At 38.1% G+C, this 20609-nt stretch overlaps 1 protein-coding gene across 19 annotated transcripts in view; it reads right to left on the bottom strand.

Moving 5' to 3' along the window:
- Agtpbp1 (ATP/GTP binding carboxypeptidase 1) overlaps positions 1-20609 on the bottom strand; it is a 205994-nt gene that overhangs the window by 76279 nt on the left and 109106 nt on the right. For all 19 annotated transcript variants that reach the window (XM_087204808.1, XM_087204799.1, XM_087204794.1 and 16 more), the window contains one exon: positions 15397-16112. In XM_087204808.1, the coding sequence (XP_087060934.1) occupies positions 15397-16112 (716 nt within the window). The remainder of the gene's footprint in view (positions 1-15396; positions 16113-20609) is intronic.

Raw genomic sequence — 20609 nt, forward strand, 5'->3', positions numbered from 1 at the left:
CAACCACCAGGTAGCACTACACTTGTAGCTGAAAGAGAACAGCTCTGGCTCCTGAGGACAGATGCTAGAACTACAGGTAGAATGACATTCTGCTAGTGTTAGTTCATAGCTACTTACCACAGTTTTTTCTAAAAAAATAACTACTGACAAACTAGTCTAATAGGGATAAAAAGACACACTATGTTGACTATCATAACTTTAAAATGCCAAGTTCTTTCTAAAGAAATAAGCTTCTTTAAAAAACCACCAACAATAGCAATAAGTAAGCAAATTCAGAATTTATACTAATTATATCTTCAACAGTAAAAGTCCTGCATACACTTACATACACACGCACACTCACACACACACACACACACAAATGTATCACACAAAAACATTTAATGTTCAAGTATTGGTGAGTGACTAAATATACCCATTGGTTTAACTAGTGATATATATATATATATATTCAATGTGCCAAAATTAATATTTATAAAAGTTTGGATTTTTGTTTGTTTTTGGAAAATGGTATTAAAAGCCTTCCTACAACAGCTCGGATCTACAGCCACATCCATAACGTAAAACAGGGTCAAAAATCACAGGCTCTGCAGGACCCCATAGGTAACAGAACTGAGAAAAGCTGACTGGCAGGTCTGGGGAAACTGAGGAACTATCTGCCTAAAACTAAAGTTCTACCTAAAAGCTGACTGCTGACAAGTGGAAAACAGGTGAAAACTATCACATCTAAATTTTCTAAAACATACCAGAAACTTGGATTTCTCTATGGAATTTCCCAAAGTTTATGTTGCCAAATCATGTCCAAGCTGAATATGGACTACAAGCCATTATTTTTCAACCCCTAACATTGTATTTAGGCGGTCATAACTGCCATTTAGATTTGACCTGAAAGCAATACTTGAGGAAAATTTGTCCTGCCCTAAGCCCTCTTAAATAAATTATAAAAAGTCTTTTACTCAGATACACTTTTGTGTAGGTGTTAGGGTTTATATCTAGATGTTCCCTCAAAGCCTCATATACTCACATATGGGTCTCTGGGGCGGTGACTGGATCATGGGGTTGCGATACTGGATTAGTCTGCTATGGGGTTATAGCTGGGTGTGATGTTGAGAGGTGAAGCCTGGTAGGAAGAGGTGGGTCCCTGTGGGTGTGGCAGTGGAGGGAGGGAGGGGGGAGAGAGAAAGAGAGAGAGAGAGAGAGAAAGAATCCCTCCTCCCTTGATAGCTCACAGCTTCCTGCCTGCCATGCCCCTCTGCCATGTCACCCTGCCTTAGAGCCAGCCAACTATGAACTGAAACTTCTACAGACTGTAAGCTAAAATAAACCTTGTTGTCCTTTAACTTGTGGGTGCTGGGTATTTTGTCCCAGAAATGAGAAAAGTAACAAAGACAGTAGGTAACAATTATGATTTATATCTAGGTATCTCCCTAAAGGCTCATAGGATCATAGGTGGGCTTTTGGAATGTGATTGGATTATGGGGGTTTATACCTGACTTGCTATTAGGAGGCAGGGTCTGGTCCAAAGAGGCAACTCACTGGGGGTGTGACCCAGAAAGCTTTATCTCCCTCCTCGGCTCCTCCCTTGATTTCTCTGCTTTCTGCCCACCCAGCTGTGAGCAGCTCTCCTCTGCTATGACCCTCTGTCATGCCACCCTACCTTGGAACCAGCTGACTATGGATAAATCTCTCCTCCCTTAAACTGTGGGTGTCTGGTATTTTGTCCAAAGGACAAGGAAAGTGACTAAGACAGTAACTTTCATAAAAGAATATCAGCCTTTCCTTTAACTCACTTGCCAATTAAAATATATGGCTTTCCAGCCAAAACAGAACAACAGATATTTTCCAAGCACTCTCAAGGATTATAACTTCAACTTACAAATATTCAACATTTAACGAATACTTGGCTCAGAAGAATATGAAGGACAGCCTGAAAAATTCAGTCCCTACTCAAATAATCATATGACACGTGACCACCAGCAAAACTGTAATTTGTTAGACTGCCAACCACAAAGCAATGCTGCAAAATCTCATTTTTACTGATAGGCTACTGTAAGAAAAGATGTTTGTTACATAACAGTGTTCTCTGAGGATCTGTATTATTTTTCATATTGTCTATAAATAAGATCCAAGATACTCTACAAATAATGTGGTTTAAGCATGCATGTGTGTGATCACTACAGGTATGTGTATGATATGAGGACAGAGGACAGATTCATGATCTCAACCAGGGTTTGACTCTTGGCTCTGCCAAGTAGTCTGGATAAATTACTCACCACTCCCATGCTTCAACATATTCTTCTATAAAATAATAGTTCCTCACACAGAACTGTTTGCATTAAATGACACTTTATATGCCTATATCCACAGCACATAAAATGATTATCACTTAATTCTGTGGCTGCCATAAAAAACATGCACTAAATGTCATTTGCTTTTATTCTTTCTAATACTTCTACTATTGCTCAGTTTCAGAAGTACTTGTGTTTCTTCCAAGCTAGTCTACGTGTAAAGGAATCGAGGGTTTTCCCCCCTCCTTTTATGATTTTTCTACAATTATATTTCACCTACTGTTTAAGATTCCTGAACAGGTAATATACTGATTGTTAAAAAATCAAGTATGACATAAAAGCATAAAATGACAAGATGTCCTTTCAACACAATCCATATTCTCCATTTATCTAATCAGTAACTGCTTTTATTACCTTTCTTCTGGGTTTTATTTTATGAAAGCGCTAATTTAGACTGCTTTTCCCCCTTTCTGATACAAAGAACACCATAAAACAACGACCTTGCTTATTGCATCTAACAATGCATCTTACAGCTCATTCCTCAATACATAGAGATTTGTTTCTCAATCATTACGTTATTCATAAAATAGATACACCATAATTGATTTAAATTGCCTTTGATGGACAGACATTTATTTCCAACCTCAAAACAATGCTACAATAAGAAAACTATGAATATCATTTCATACATATGGAAATCATGGGTGCACGCAAGGGTGCATATACATGTGATTTACAAAATAAATATACTTCACAAATTTACAGATGTGGGATTAATGGGCTAAGGAAATATACAGTATTAGATTTGACAAACCCAAGCAGATTGTCCTCCTCAAAAGAGATTATCAACTGAATGTCATCCTCAATGCAAGAGAGAGCCTATTTTTCCATAACCTCATCAACAGAATGTGCTGCTAAATTTCTAGGTTTTTAGCCAATTTGCTATTTGGGAAATGATTTCTTGGTACATTTTAATTTGCATTTCCCTTGTTTTGAATGAAGTTGAACATATTGTTCTGGCTAACAGTCACTGTATTTCTTTTTTCTTATTTCTCATTTTATTTTCACGAATGTATTTTTAGAAAATACATTCTTTTTTAAAAGGCAATACAGTATAAAAATAATTTATGACAAAATATGTAATATAAAATGCAGCCTGCTCTTTTTTACATATATGAAAAAATAATAAAAAGAAAATAAAATGCTAATAGGGGTTATCTCTGGGGGAGATAAAAAATGGCCTTTCTTCATTCATTTTCTCATATTCTAATTTTATAAAATATGAAAACAGGAAAAATGTACCAAAATGCTAAGGATATTAAAAAATGAAATGAATTTCATTTTAATTTTTAAATACAATTTAAACGACAATATGTATTTGAATAATCCTCAATATGTGCTTACAATAAAAAAATTTTAAACATAGTGTTTTACCTACATATAGATAAGAATATTACAATGGGCTTTTTACTTTCCAAATGAGAAGAGATTTTAAATGAAGTTTTATTCTTTTTATACTAAACTTTTTGTCATTAAAACAGATTGGTGATTGCACACAGAAAAGATAACCATAGAAAAGAAATTCAAAACAACATTAAAGATATCTTTCCTGAATAACTTAAAGGAGTCTAATGTTTCCTTTTTCTAAAAATGATAAAGCAGTAGGTCCTCACTAATTCTGACCTTGTTCACTTACTATGCTACTCCATTAAGATAGGGATTCACTATAGTTGGTGAAAAAAACATGAAATATTCATCATCTGATCAAAAAGATAAGTTACAGAAGACTAGGCAGGTACAATTAAACAATCTAAAAAGAACACCTCACTGTGAGCTAGTTTAGTGGGATAGCTTAGTGGTAGAATTCTTGCCCAGGATGTGTGAGGTCTTGGCTTCAATTCCCAGCACCAAAAAAAAAAAAGAAAAGAGAAAAAAAATTCTTCATGTATTTCAAAAGATAAACATATCTTAGTGCTTTTGAAATACCTATTCCCTGGGCCACCTTTGGTATTATTACAAATACATAACTATGAAGCCTTCAAACTACCTAGCTATAATGGTCAGCAAATTAGTCCTCTCTAGGGCCAGACAGTAAATAAGTAAATACTTCAGGCTTTACAGGCCATATGGTTTCTGTCACAACCATTCAACTCTGTCACTGTAGCACAAAAACAGCCTCAAGAAATACATTTTTTAAAACAGGCATTGCAGGGCCAAGGATTTAGCTCAGTGGTTCCACCACCTGCCTTGCAAGTGCAAGGTCCCGAGTTTGATTCCTGGTAAAAAAAAAAACAAAACAGGCATTGCTGTGTTCCAATAAAGCTTTATTTGTACACACAAATATGAATTTTTGTATAATTTAATGCCACAAAGTAGTACTTTTATCTGAACTATTTAAAGATTTTAACATACAAACTCACTTTGATCTCAAGGGCTAAATATGAACAGGGAGTGGGCTGTATTTAGCATATGGGCCATAGTTTCCTAAGTCTGATTCTTCATGAATAACTACCAAACTTTTTCACCACAGAAAAGAAGTACGTTTTAAAAATCACAATCATGGGGCCAATTATTAAGTAATATATAGTTATACTATACATAACACAATGTTATTTTCTCTTTTTCAAAAGTTACTAATAGTATTAACTCAAATCTGGAAACACTCTTTTAGTTGAGAAAACTGATATCTTAAACAAATAAAATCACTCGATCAACACACATACAGAGTCAGTGGGAAAGCCACAACTTCCTTTTTACAGAGTATCCTGCCCTCCGAAGATATCTCACCATACCAAATAGCCTCACCGCAATTCAATGAGTCTATCCCATCAGCCAAGAATCTTTGCGCTATCATTTGTTCTTCCAGTTACAAACTAATGTTACTTGAAGGAACAAATAATTCTGAAGGGTTTTATACTCAATATTCAGCAATGTGGGTAAAAAAAAAAAAAAAAAAAAAGAAGGGGCAGAGAGGAGCTATACACTTTGGAACATCAAGACTACATTCCTAAAAAAAAAAAAAAAAAGACTACATTGCTCACCAAGCGTAGTGACACACACCCATCATCCCACCACTCTCAGGAAGCTGAGGCAGGAGGATCACCCACCATGAGCTCCTGGCCAGCCTAGGCTACATAGCAAGTTCAAGGCCAGCCTGAACTACATTGTAAGATAGTGGCTCAAAAAAACAAAAAGCAAAAAAAGACTACATTCCTGGCCACAACATTCACATAAACACTTGACAGATACATAAAATAAGGAGGCAGTAAATTTCACATATCAAAGTACTGTTGCCTACTATAAAATTTGCAAACATTTTCAAATGAAACCTTTTAAAATAGTAATTAACCTTATTGGGGAAAGTCCTATACATCTAAATAATAAAACAGGATCATATTGTTTCATTAAAAATATGAAACTTTATCCCCATCTTCATTCTCAAGACTACAACTCCATACTGAAATGTGGTTATATTCCTGCCTCATATCAAATATCTGATACCCAAGGAAATTGTGATAAACATGATACAAAAATAGAATTATGATTAATACAGTCTTTGAAACGTAAGGTATACAAATCAGTCAAACTTGTTAGCAATCACTATCACACATTTACGATGCTCAGAGACTAAGAGAAAAAGGTTTCAGATTGTTTCAGAAATTATTATTCATTTCTACAGCAACAAATTAGAAAGCAAAATTAATATCTTCATTAAGGTCTTGAAAACAAGTGGGAAAAACCTCTAGAGAAAAAGAAATCTTTGAAACTTCTGGAGAGTCATGGCTCCATGACCCTCAAAGGTGTTTTAGGACCCAGCCTCATCTTTCTCACTGCAGATTTTCTAGGAGCAAACATAAGTAACAGACTTTTAAATTACTGGGTTTGCTGTGCTTCTTGAAGTCCATCTCCTTTGTACTTTAACTTGCATACGAACACACTTACCTTTAAAAGACACATTCCAGGCCCTACCGAGGTCCTGAGTCGTGCGGAAGACGCCCAGTCAGCCCGCTGCAGACAGACAGATCAGCCCACGCCCTACCTAGGTCCCCAGTCGCACGGAAGATGCCCAGTCACCCCGCTGCAGACAGGCAGCCACCTGGTTCCACACTACAAAGACGCAGAGGACACCAGACAACCAGACCAAGGTACTGAGTCCCGCTGCTCCCAGCCCAGAAGTAGGGGTTTCCTGGTCACCATCCCTCCTACTGCTCCCAGCCCACAGGAAAGGGCTTTGGGGTCACCATCCCTAACGCTGCTCCCGGCCCCTGTGCCGCCTCTCCCAGCTCAGAGGAGGTAATCCCTGCAGGCGCTAACAGCCCCCCGCCCCAGTCAAAATGAGAAAACACGTAAATAAGTCTCAAAACCAGGCTTCCAGATCACCTACAGCAACCCCAAAGGGAAATGAGATGGAACACTCTGATACTCAACCACCTGGACCCACTGAACTGGCAACAAAAGGGGATCTGGAAAAAATGAAATCAGAAATAATTTCTCAAATAACAGGACAGATTGTGCCCCTACTGCAAGACATGATTAATAAATCTAGAGAGGAGCTCAAGAACATGATGGAATCCCAACATAAGAAACAAATGAAATACAGAAAACAGATGCAAATAGATTTCCAGGACATGAAAAACTCCATTGAAAGTCTACACAGCAGAATGAGCCAATGTGAGGACAGAATTTCAGATATAGAAGATAAGATTGCAATTAGTGACCAGGAAAAGAAAGATTGCTTCAAAATTATAAGGGAACATGAGAAATCAATCCAGCAGCTGCTAGATGATGCAAAGAAGAATAACATAAGACTGATTGGGCTCAATGAAGAAACAGGAGAGAGTGCAGATGACATAAAAAAATCTCTTCACAGAAATAATGGCAGAAAACTTCCCAAGCAGGGGAAAAGAGCTTGACAACAGATAAGTGAGGCATATAGGACTCCAAATAGCCTTGATCAAAAAAATCTACACATAGGCATATAATTGTTAAGATTCCAGAAACCCAACAGAAGAACAAAGTTCTACAAGCAGTGAGAGAAAAGAAACAAATCACATACAAAGGAAAGCCCATCAGAATCACAGCAGACTTCTCAACACAAACCATCAAGGCAAGAAGAGCTTGGAGTGACATATTCCAAGCCCTAAAAGAAAACAGCCTCCAACCCAGATTGATGTACCCTGCAAAACTATCTTTCAAAACGGATGGAGAAATAAGATACTTTCATGACAAAGAGCACCCTAGGAACTTCGTGAATACCAAACCAGCACTCCAAAGAATTTTACACAATAGCCTAGGAACAAACAGTGAGGATCACAACCCCAGGAAGCAAAGCAGAATGAACCCATCTGGCATGACAAGAAATTAAATGTAAAGGGGGAGAACCCAACAAAAAGAAAAAGTCATGGCAATGACAAGTCAATACGTTTCAGTTATAACCATCATCGTTAATGGTTTCAATTCACCAATCAAAAGAAATAGACTGGTAGAATGGGTCAAGAAGCAAAATCCAACAATATGCTACATCCAAGAAACATACTTAATTCAAAAGGAAACTCATAGACTGAAAGTTAAAGGGTGGAAAACAATACTCCATGTGACAGGAACCTGAAAAAAAGCAGGAGTAGCTATCCTCTTTGCAGATCAAGTAGATTTCAAACCAACACTGATTAAAAGAGACGAAGAAGGACAGTACATCCTTGTAAAGGGAACAATCCAAGAGGAAGAAATGACAATCATAAATATCTATGCACCAAGCACTAGTGCGCCCAACTATATAAAACAAATACTAACAGACATGAAAAGTCATATATGCACTAATACAATTGTAGTGGGGGACCTCAACACCCCACTGTCACAAATAGATAGATCAACTAGACTAAAAATAAGTAATGAAATACTAGAACTCAATCGAACTCTTGAACAAATGATCTTAACAGATGTTTACAGAGTCTTCCACCCCACTAAATCAGAATACACATTCTTCTCAGCTGCACATGGGTCATTCTCCAAAATAGACCACATACTCACACATAGAACATGTTTAAGTAAGTGCAAAGGAACTGAAGTTATCCCCTGTATATTATCAGACCATAGTGTGATGAAATTGGAGATCCATAGCAAAAGAAACTCAAAAAATTTCATGAACACGTGGAAATTGAAAAACACACTTCTGAATAACCAATGGGTCACTGAGGAAATTAAAGAAGAAATCAGACAGTTCCTTCAATTAAATGACAATGACAATACAACGTATCGGAATCTATCGGACACAATGAAAACAGTCTTATGAGAGAAATTCATAGCAGTGAATACACATATTAGGAAAACAGAATGAGCCCAATTAAACAACCTGATGCTGAAGCTCAAGCTTCTAGAAAAAGAAGAGGACAACCCCAAAGCTCATACAAGGGAGGAAATTATAAAGATCAGAGGAGTAATCAATGCAATGGAGACTAAGAGAATGATACAAAAAAATCAATAAAGCCAAGAGTTGGTTCTTTGAAAGAATCAACAAAATTGACAAACCTTTAGCCAACCTTGTCAGAAAAAGGAAAGAAAAGGCCCAAATCCATGCAATTAGGAATGAAAAGGGTGAAATTACAATAGACCCAGCAGAAATCCAGAGGATCATCAATACCTACTTCCAGAACCTATATGCCAATAAGATGGACAACACAGAAGAAATGGACAGATTCCTAGATACATATGAATTACCAAAGTTGAGTGAAGAAGACCTAAAAACTCTGAACAACCCAATATCAACCAATGAAATTGAAAATGTAATTAAAAACTTATCAACTAAGAAAAGCCTGGGCCCTGATGGCTTCACTGCTGAATTCTACAAGACATTTAGAGAGGAACTGCTGCCACTACTGTTTAAACTCTTCAATGAAATTGAATGGTAAGCAATACTCCCAAATTCACTCCTGGAAGCAAGCATTACCTTGCTCCCCAAAGCAGAGAAAGACCCAACTGAAAAGGAGAACTATAGGCCAATCTCACTAATGAACATAGACGCAAAAATCCTTAATAAGATACTGGCAAATAGAATGCAGAAGATCATCAAGAAGATCATACACCCTGATCAAGTGGGATTCATCCCAGGGATGCAGGGATGGTTCAATATATGAAAATCAATCAATGTAATACACTATATCAATAGAGCCAAGGACAAAAACCATATGATTATCTCCATAGATGCAGAAAAAGCATGACAAAATTCAACATGCATTTATGATAAAAACCCTACAAAAAATTGGAATAGATGGTCTCTACCTCAAACTGATAAAAGCCATCTATGAAAAACCAACAGCCAGTATCATACTAAATGGTCAAAAACTGAAATCCTTCACATTAAAATCAGGAACAAGACAAGGATGTGCACTATCACCACTCTTGTTCAATATAGTTCTGGAAACATTAGCCACGGCAATTCGACAAGAGAAAGAAATAAAAGGAATAAAGATAGGAAATGAAGAATTCAAATTGTCATTATTTGCAGATGACATGATACTCTATATAGAAGACCCCAAGAACTCCACCAAAAGTCTTCTAGACTTAATAACCAAATTCAGTCAAGTAGCTGGTTACAAGGTCAATACACAAAAAATCAATAGCTTTCCTCTACACCAATGACAGACTCACTGAGAGAGAAATAGGGCAAATCATTCCTTTCACAATAGCATCCAAAAAACTGAAATACCTAGGAATCAACCTAACAAAAGAAATCAAAGACCTCTTCTCTGAAAACTATGGCACTCTGAAAAGAGAGATTGAAGATGATATCAGAAAATGGACAGACATCCCCTGCTCCTGGGTAGGAAGGATTAATATAGTGCAAATGGCCATACTTCCAAAACTGCTATATAGATTTAATGCAATTCCAATTGAGATCCCAGCAGCATACTTCATGGACCTTGAGAAAACAATCCAAAAATTCATTTGGAACAAGAAGAGACCCAGAATAGCAAAAGCAATTCTAGGTAACAGAGACATGGCAGGTTTGTAACCCAATCCCCAATCTGCAACTATACTACAAAGCTACTATGATAAAAACAGCATGGTACTGGCAAAGAAACAGACCTGAGGACCAGTGGAACAGATTAGAAGATGCAGAAACAAAGCCAGACACACTCAGCCATCCCATCTTCGATAAAGGAGCCAAACACCCTCACTGGAAGAAAGATAGCCTCTTTAATAAATGGTGCTGGAAAAATTGGGCTTCAACTTGCCAAAGATTAAAGCTAGACCTGTATCTCTCACCATGCACTAAACTAAAATCAAAATGGGTTAAAGATCTAAATATTAAAATAGAAACTCTGAACTAGTTGGAACAGAGGTTAGGTAGAACCCTTGAAGGCATTGGTGTAGGAAAAGATTTTATGAACAAAATCTCAGTTGCCTGTGAACTAGCACAAACAATCAACAAGTGGGATCTCTTCTTATTAAAAGGCTTCTGCACAGCAAGAGAAACCACCAGCAGTGTGAAGAGACAACCCACAATGTGGGAAAAAATCTTCACCTGCTGTTCCTCAGACAAAGGTCTACTATCTCAAATCTATAAACAACTTAAAAAGATCAGACCTCCCAAATTTAAAGACCCAATCCAAAAATGGGCATCTGAAATGAACAGACATTTCTCAGACAAAGAAGTAGAAACAGCAAATAAATACATGAAAAAATGTTCAACATCACTGGTCATTCGAGAGATGCAAATGAAAACAACCCTGAGATTCCACCTCACTCCAGAAAGAATGGCTGCTATCATGAAATCAATCAATAACAAATGCTGGTGGGGCTGTGGGGAAAGAGGAACCCTGCTGCACTGCTGGTGGGAGTGTAGACTGGTGCAAGCACTGTGGAAATCAGTATGGAGATACCTCAAAGAACTAGGACTGGAAGTCCCATTTGACCCCGCTATTCCACTGCTGGGGATCTTCCCCAAAGAATTAAAAGAATCATACCACAGTGATATATGTGCACCCATGTTCATAGCAGCACAGTTTGTGATAGCTAAAACTTGGAAACAGCCCAAATGCCCATCAACTGGAGATTGGATAAAGAAAATGTGGCTTTTTTATAAAATGGAGTACTATTCAGCCATAAAAAATGAGAAATTAGAGACATTTATAGCTAAGTGGATGCACATTGAGGCAATACTCTTAAGTGAAATAAATAGGACACACATGAATAAATTCCAAATAGTTTCTCTGGTGTGAGAAACTGAAAGTGCAAATAAGGACTAAATGTATAGTAGGTAATGTGAAATAGGAAGAAAAGGGGCAAAGGGGAAGGAAGTGGGAGGGCTAGGGGAAAGGATAGAAGGGAATGGGATTACTATGAGAAAATGGAAAAAGAGGAACAAAATCTTTGTAAATAGGGAGGACTGGAGGGGTTGAAGGGAGGGCTGGGCAAGGTTGAAAAATAAGAACCAAGAGAGACTATGTAAAGGTGCAAATTTCCAATGATGAATGTCATTATATTGTATACCTAAAATGTACCAATGATTAGAATGAATAATCGATAATGCAAAATAGGAAGCAAAGGTCCAAAGGGGTAGGGGTAGTGGGAGGGGCAGGAGAAAGGAACGAAGGGAAAGGAAAAAATGATGAGAAATGGAAAAAATGGAAATAAAGTCTTTGTAAATAGGGAAAGGTGGAGGGTGTGACGGGAGGGCTAGGAATGGGGAAAAAATAAGAACCAAGATGCATTATGTAAAGGTACAATTCCCAATGAGAAATGTAATTGTGTTGTATACCTACAATGTACCAATAAAAGAATTTAACAAAATAAAATAGACATATTCCAATTCTCACCAATCTTTTGATCTTTTATCATTCTATTTACCTCACAGTATCAAAAATAGATCTTAAAGCTTTGGTTTGAATATAAGACATACCCAGTGGTATATTACACTGTGTACAGATGGTGTAAAAAATTTAAATTTCTTCAGGAAAATGTCCTACAGATGGCCTAATATTCCAAAAAGAGTCTGGACTCTGAACTGTAGATTGGATTTGCAGGGCCATTCCAAGGCCAGTGTTCAGGAGCAAGGAGAGAGAACTCATCATCAATGCTTAAGAGAATGGAGAAGGCTGGAGAAGAGTTACAGTGATCCTAAGCCTCTGTAAATTTCTCCATCATCAGGACAGGCCCAGTCCTGGGCAGAGAAGAAGTGAAACTTGGGACCACGGATAGAACAATATACTTGGAAAGACCAAGATAGGCCCACAAAGCCCAACATGAGAGAAACAGCTGCTCAAAGAGGGCAGTAGCACCAGAGATGAGTGTGGTAGTTCATTCCTGGTAGTACAGGCATTTTAGGGATTCACAGAGGGTATGACAGCTACTCATGGGCATCAAACATTGACTTGCAATAAGAAAACATTTCAAACATATGTTCCTTATTAACATAAATGAGTAACACACTTAAATAAGAGATTTGATGGCTGGAAGCTCTCATAACATCAGGCCCACAAGGGGAAATAGGAAAGATCTTTGGTCATTAAAATTAAGGCTGAGAATCAGAGCCTGTACAATACTTATGCTTCTCTATTCCACAATCTTTCTTCTAATTTAAACAGAGACTTCCTTTCAGGTGTAAAAAGTGCCTCAAATTCAGAAAGTACCATCTGTAGTACAGATAACATCTCCACTCTGGAAATGTACAGAACCTAAGAGGTGGCACTGAGAGGAGAGAGATAAAGTTACCACCTGACTCCTGTCTCACTCCAGGTGTGTCCATTTGGGTCTCTGTGCAGAGAGCTCAGAAGGGGAATAGGTGAAGAGCAAAGGAAGGCAAGGACAGCCTTCAGATAAAACCAGACTTGACAGCTAGAAAAGTTCAAGTGCAGCTCAATAGAAGACTCGGTCACACTGAAGGGGAGCCCAGAGCCAGCAATCCCTAGGAGCAGTCCCTGTGTTGGTGAGGAACGACTCGGCCGTAGCATCCCCACTATGCTGAGCCACTGGCTGGCATCAACACAAAGAGCAGGCACGGGCTCAGTATAAATGCCATAACAGAGCCCTGAGGTATGGAGCTAAAGGCTATGGCAACTACGCACCTCCCAGCATTATCTCAGAAAGAAAGATGGACAGCTCACTGCTGTAGCCAGCACAGCTACATGCCCTGCACAGATCCACTGTTCCACCCATATTTGAATACAAGCTTCTCCACAGATCTGGTGGGCCTCCTAGGGGAAAACTTGGAAGAAAACAGCAGGGCAGACTCCATCCCCATTGCTACAATTGTCCTCAGGGCTCCAATTTCTCGTCTCCATCCTCTGGCATCTGTCTAAATACCCGCTCACCATCAGCTATTGCCTTGGCAGGTCTTGCTAGCTAATCTAATTAAGTGACCGAAACTCTCACTCCTAAGGGAACCAAGCAACTAGGAATTGTATTATTCTCCCTCTAGGGTAGCTGTGACGTATCCATTCACAGTTAAAACTAGGTAAGGGAGCAACGTAAGAGGCAAAGAGGCAGATGGCCTGAGCCCTGCTGCCACTGCATAAGAGGAGCCCTCCCTCCTTGGGCCGACGTGCATCGATTACTTGTGTCAAGGTCCTCCTTCCAATTTGCTGGTCCTACACACAGGAGTTTAAAGCACCCTGTTGGCAAACACAGACTGTAGTTATATTGTGCCCTTGCTGTGTCCCCTGCAATTGCTATGGGGTCCAGGACTTCTAACATTACAAGACCAAAGATATAGGGACTCAGAGCCCAAAGCCTCTGGTGACACACTTCTGTTCCCACCTCCTGAGTCTCTCTCCTGGGGATGCAGACTCATGCTGAAGTTTCTAATTCAGTGTGTCTATCACACCCTGAACAGTGGCAGCCCATCCATGCAGAGATCTACTCTGTGTTAAGCTTCACCCGCACCTGTTGGAGGCCACTGCAGACACCCTCAGGCCAGCTGCTACTAGATGGCCAGGCTGTGACTCAGCAGATGTCCCAGCCCAGGCCATTCCCACACAGCTTTTCCAATGAAGTTAAGGCCCCAGTCTGACAGTCAGAGGTGGGATGCACACCTGTGGATCAAGGAGCCAAATGGTGGCACTAAACACACATTCAGCTACCAAGTAAAAGTGATGAATTATACTAGATGTTACCAATAAATAAATAAGATGCAGTTAGCTTAAAGCAGGTTACAGTCTAAGGAGAATGAAATACCCACAGCAATATCTTCCTTTTTCATTAAATACTATACTTACAATAAGAGTATACAAATGGATTTTAAAGAAACTGAGAAGTGGGCCAGGGATTTAGCTCAGTGGCACTGCACTTGCCTGGCAAGCACAAGGTCCTGAGTTTAATCCCCAGTACCATTAGAAAGAAAGAAAGAGAGAGAGAGAGAGAGAGAGAGAGAGAGAGAGAGACAGACGGACGGACCAAAAATGGCCCAAATATACCAAAATGGGTTTTTAATATGCCAAATATTCACTAGTTGGTAATATTTAATCCTATTTATAGTGTGCATTACTTGGCATATTAAATATAACTGTAGTTACAGCTTTTAAGAAACCCAAAGTTTTATTCTGTATATTTTCAATTAACATTTCAAACAAGCTGGGCATGACAGTGCATGCCTATAATCCCAGCACTCAGGAGGCTGAGGCAGGAGGGTTGTGGTGAGCTCAGTCTGGGCTACATAGGGAGCTCAAGGCCAGCCTGAACTATACAGCGAGACCCTATCTCAAAAGAAACCAAATAAAAAATAAATAAAATTTCAAGCAAAACAATACTTTCCATATTGCTTAAGTTACAGGCTGTTTCAAACCATATACCTATATCAGGTTCAAACGATAAATCACTAAGTAAATATTGCTAGATAATATGCAAAGATTACTAAGTAATCATTTATATTTTTAGATTAAGCCTAAGTAGAAAATTTCTAAATTTATCCCAGGATCATGTTTATTATTCTGGCTTCACTTGAATAATCAATAAGCTTGGAAAACAAATTTAAAACAGTCCAAAATTTCCAAAGCAAGGAACAAAAACATAGTAACTTTCAGAATAATTTTCTTCCTCACCACTCAAAATAATTCTTTCATACAAATATTTTAACAAGGTCTCATTTGGAAGTACGAAGAAATTGGCAACTCACCTTTGTACACCATAGGGCCTTTCTAAGATAGGCTCTTTGAACGGAGGCTGAATGTGACCAAAATAATCAGGATAGGCGACCTCTGAATATTCTGGGACAGACTTTGTGTTCTTCACAAGCTCAACATAGAGGTCTGGGTCATGAAGGGTTGGTCCATCAGGTACTTCAACTGATGCTTGTTCAACTGATGAATTAGACTCAGTATCTTCATCATCTTCTGTTTCAACTCCAGTACAGCAGAGCTTCCCCAGCTGAACTGTCCGGCCCTCAAAGAGAACATTCCCGTAAGTGGCCATATGAGGACAGGCTTTGGTGCATGTAAGAACAGTAAGCGGGAGACCACAGTCCTTCTTCATTCCCGCAGTCAAGCCTGGGGCTGTCTGTGTGGGAATATTCTGCAATGTGATTCTGTCCAAGGCCTTCACAATATCGCTGTTTAAACCAGAGGCAGATGGAAAAGTTTTGTTCTGATCATCTGACGGCTGCTGTAATGCTCTGTCATTATCTTTAACATCTTCTCTTGCTATACCCACAGAGGCAGGCTTCTTCTCATCTTCTTCTCTTTTAGGAGATACTTTCTCCTTCAGTACAGCTCCTTTTCTTAAACTGCCCACATTCCCAGATGCTTCCTCTCCAGCTGTGGGAACAACAATAGGGCCACGTACTTTCCCATCAAATGCAAAAGGCTTTGGTTCTTTGGAGATTAAATCATAGTCCTTCAAAGGTAAAAAAATAATGTTTTAATTTTTCATCTATCAATATTAAAACATGTTAACTGAAGATCAGATTTGTTTATACTTTAGAAATCTCTGACATTTGACAATTTGAAAGACAAATAAAAGGTATTGCTTTAATTTCATTAACAAAACTCATAATATTTTACTTATTCTATTATAAAACTAGTGCCTGCATATCACAGAAGTATGGAAAACTTTAGAAAAGTATATAGACATTATAGTTATCCAAAGTCCTATTAGAAGAAATGCAGCTACATTGCTATCCTTAATGTAATAAATATTCCCAAGTATCTATCAGTAACGATATTTATGGAATGTCTGTTTGCATTGCTTCAAGTATTTGAGACAGCAGTTTCCTAGCTTATATTCTCACAGTGATGGGAGAGGACTGTCAATGCGACGTCACTGACATGACATAAATAAATATGTATTACACATGATATAAATAAATATACTTTATATTTTGGAAGAGTAAAGTGCTACAGCAAAAGGGGAAGGGGGAAATACAATGTGGACTGGAAATCCCAAGGGGAGGAGAGAAGAATGCCACTGGTTAGGGAATCCCACTGAGCAAAGAGAAACATCAAAGGCTTTACAGAGGCGGAGGGCATGTGGTGAGGAGCATTCTAGGCACAGAGACTGCCAGTGCACGGGCCCCAGAGCAGGAGAATGTCAGGTGATGAAGGGCAGCGAGGTCAGAACGGCTACGACAAAAACAAGAGCAACTCCCAGAAGTCAAAGAGGGCTGGGCACTGCAGGGCCTTACAAGCTATAAACTTTTGTTTTTTACTCAGAATGAGCAATAGACAAGTAACACGACATGACTTGTTTTAAAAACAATAACCAAATACAGCATTTCATAACCGTGTCAGTAGACAGTTGGGGACAGATTATTCTTTTTGTTTGTTTTTGCCTGTATTTTTGTATTTTGGGGGGCAAGAGGTGGGAGTGGTGTTATCTTATACACTACAGGATGTTTAGCAGCATTCTTGGGCTCTACACACTAGATGCCAATAATATGCACGCGCACACACACACACACACACATATATACACTTTGTGAAAACCAAGAGTATCTCCAGCATTTTCAAATGTTTCAAATGTTTCCTGGGAGGCCAAATGGACCGAGTAGAGAAACAGCTCTGGTGCTTCTTCAAGAACAGACAGAAATGGAGAGTCTAACTAATTCTGTTACAGTAAACTAAGGAACCTGGTTGAACATCATTCACTTCTGAACATACCACAGAACAAACTTTATATTCTGATAGACCTGGAATAGGGCAGAAGGTACAAAGAGAAATCACAGATGATGCCAAAGTGATACCATGAACAACTGGAAAAGCACCAGCATAAAAATGTAGTTCCACACATGCAAAGTGAGCTAAGCGTATATGGATGGAGATGGAAAGCTGGCAGTGGTCATGAGTCTAGAGTTCAAAAGAAAAGCCTATACAGGAGATACAGATTTGGGAGTCATTAGCATACAGCTATTACTCCAAGCCATTTGACTGAAAATTATCAATGAAAAGAAACAAAAAAGATTAAAAAACTGAACCTTCAGGTACTCTATAGAGTATATAAAGGATATGAAGATGAACAAGAAAAGAAGATGGAGGAGGAAAAGTCAATCTAGAAAGATGAAAACCAGAAAGAAAAAGGGTCCCTGAAGCCAGGTACTGAAAGGATGTTGCTTACAGATCAATTTGCCTCTTCTCTTTTTATGCCTCTAGAAATACTTTTGATCTAGACAATATTTTTATCAAGGTAAGACAGTACAAGTGATTTTATCACTCTCTCATAGCTGAGCATTTAATTGTCTATAAAACAAAGAATTATGTAAACAAAGAAAATGTGTAATTAAGCCATTTCCAAAATGTTGCTATTATAAAGAACTCTGCAATGAATATCTTTTGCTTAGTTTAGAATGACTTTCTAAGCACTGAAATGTAATTACAGGGTGAGATACTGTATTCAATTGTAATGCTTAATATAAACCATCCAGTTACTCTTTAGTTATTTCCATTAGTGTGTTCCCAGTCTTTCTCAACTTTAAGTATTACAATTTTTAAAAATTTGTTCTAAGCTGACAGATAAGGAATATTATATTTGTTTTAATTTACATTTGTTTACTAGAATAACAATTTTCTATGCTTTGTTAACCAGTATCAATTCTTTTATAACTAATTTGTCTCTGTAATACAGACTTTTCTAGTTTTTTTCCTATACATTTTCACATTAATCTGATGAGCCTTTTAGGCCTATACAGGCCAAATTTGAGTTTCACCATGGGGACCATGAAAAACAGTTCCTGCACAGACTGAGCTGTAAGGGCACAGACTGGAATTGTTGTCAACAACCCTAACAAGGCAGTATTTCTCTTCACTGACAGACAGCACTTGCAGACACCAAAGAACAAAGCTACAATCTTCAAGTTATGCAGTATCTGCCTTAACCTGCCACAGCAGCAGCTCACCCACAGGGCAGTGGGCACCACAGGGCATGACCTCTGTCCTCACATGCCAGAGTAGTTAGTGACCAGCACACAGAGAAGACCAGAGAATGCAGCAGCAATGTTTTTTCTTGTTTTCTTACCGCTTTTTTCTTTCAGAGTTTAAAGAAAATGGACTCATGCACAGAACACTAAGCATTCTGAAACTTGTTTACCCTGGATTTTTTTTTTTATCACTGGTATCCCAGAACGTAAAAAAGTTAGATGTCTTCTGCATGGACTGTATAAAAGATGCTTTGCATATCTGCTTCACTGCATCAACATCTTACTAAAAATGTAAAATGAAAGGAAATGCTTAAAGGTATCTGAAAGCACAAGGTGATACTCATTATCAGTGGTCTTTCTGCTGTGCTAGTGTTTGCCTCTATAACATCTATCATCAGTATTTAGAGGGTAAGAAGTGAATGTAACCGGAATAAATAACACTTTAAAAAACTTAATAGTTCTGCTATAATCAGAGCACTGCCAGATTCAGTCAAACAGCCAGGAGTGGTTGTTTAAAAAAGAAATGACACGGGCCGGGGATTTAGCACAGTGGTGCCATGCCTGCCTCACAAGCACAAGGTCCTAACTTCAATCCCTGATACCAAAAAGGAAAAAGAAATGACAAATATAAAAAATGTTTTAAATTTTTTTTAAAAACTGACAACCATGGGAAAGAAATCTTAAATGACAAAAAACATCACACTGTAGGCATTCTTGCCTCATATTTACTGAGCCATGTTTGTTTTCTTGGTACATAAATATATGTATTTTTTCCCAGCTCTCTTTCCCAAAGTGGCTGTTATAAAAGTATTATTCTGAGTGTAGATGCATCTACATATATCAAAGCAGATACAGAGTCTGAAGTAGCTAAAGCTGCCATAAAACAAAAAAAACATCAATATCTGCAAAAACCGTAAAGTGCAGAAGACTTTTACTTTTTGATTTTTATTTTGCTTTTTAGTGTTAAAGAGAACAAATTTTAATTATAAAGAAAATAATTCCAGTGAACTGTTCCGGTTTTAATACTGTCTTCAAGAAAAAGTTGAGGGTTTTTGAAATAGGAAAAAAAAGTTATTAAAAAGTAAAATTTAAAAACCACCAGTGAAAATTCAAAGTAGAAATAATCTCCCAGATAAATACAGAGATGGTGAGTAGAGTGAAAGACATGATTAGAGGCTCTAGAGCAGAAACAGATAAGAAAATAGATGAGATCAGAAACATGCTGAAAGCCATGAATGCCCAGCATAAGAAAGAAATGGAAACCATGATCGACCAACATAAGAAAAAAATGGAATCCATGAAACAGATTCAAACAGATATTCAGGAGATTAAAAACTCCATTGAAAGCATGCAGAGCAGACTAAGAGAATCTGAAGACAGAATATCAGATATAGAAGACAGGATCGCAGTTAAGGACCATGAAAACAGATTTCTTAAAGATAATAAGGGACCATGAGAAATCGATCCAACAGCTGCTAGATGATGCAAAGAATAACATAAGACTGATAGGAGTCCATGAAAAAACAGGAGAAAGTACAATTGACATTAAAAAAACTGTTCATAGAAGTAATAGTAGAGAACTTCCCAGACAGAGGTACAGAACTGGACACACAGGTAAGTGAGGCATATAGAACTCCACCTAGCCACGATAAAAAAAAATCTACACCTAGACATACAATAGTCAAGATCCCAGAAACCCAACAGAAGAACAAAATTCTACAGGCAGTTACAGAAAAGAAACAAATCACCTACAAAGGAAACCCCATCAGAATCACGGCAGATTTCTCAACACAAACCCTCAAATCAAGGAGAGCCTAGAGTGAAGTATTGTCAAGCCATAAAAGAAAATAACTTCCAACCTAGACTGTTGTATCCAGCAAACTTAATCTTTCAAAATTGATGAGGAAATTAGATACTTTCATGACAAAGAACACCTGAGAAATTTCATGAACACCAAACCAGCACTCCAAACAATTTTAAGC

This window comes from Heterocephalus glaber, unplaced genomic scaffold (genome assembly GCF_053883595.1).
Source record: "Heterocephalus glaber isolate CG9 unplaced genomic scaffold, H.glaber_assembly_v1.0 deba00000546, whole genome shotgun sequence".
NCBI lineage: Eukaryota > Metazoa > Chordata > Mammalia > Rodentia > Bathyergidae > Heterocephalus > Heterocephalus glaber.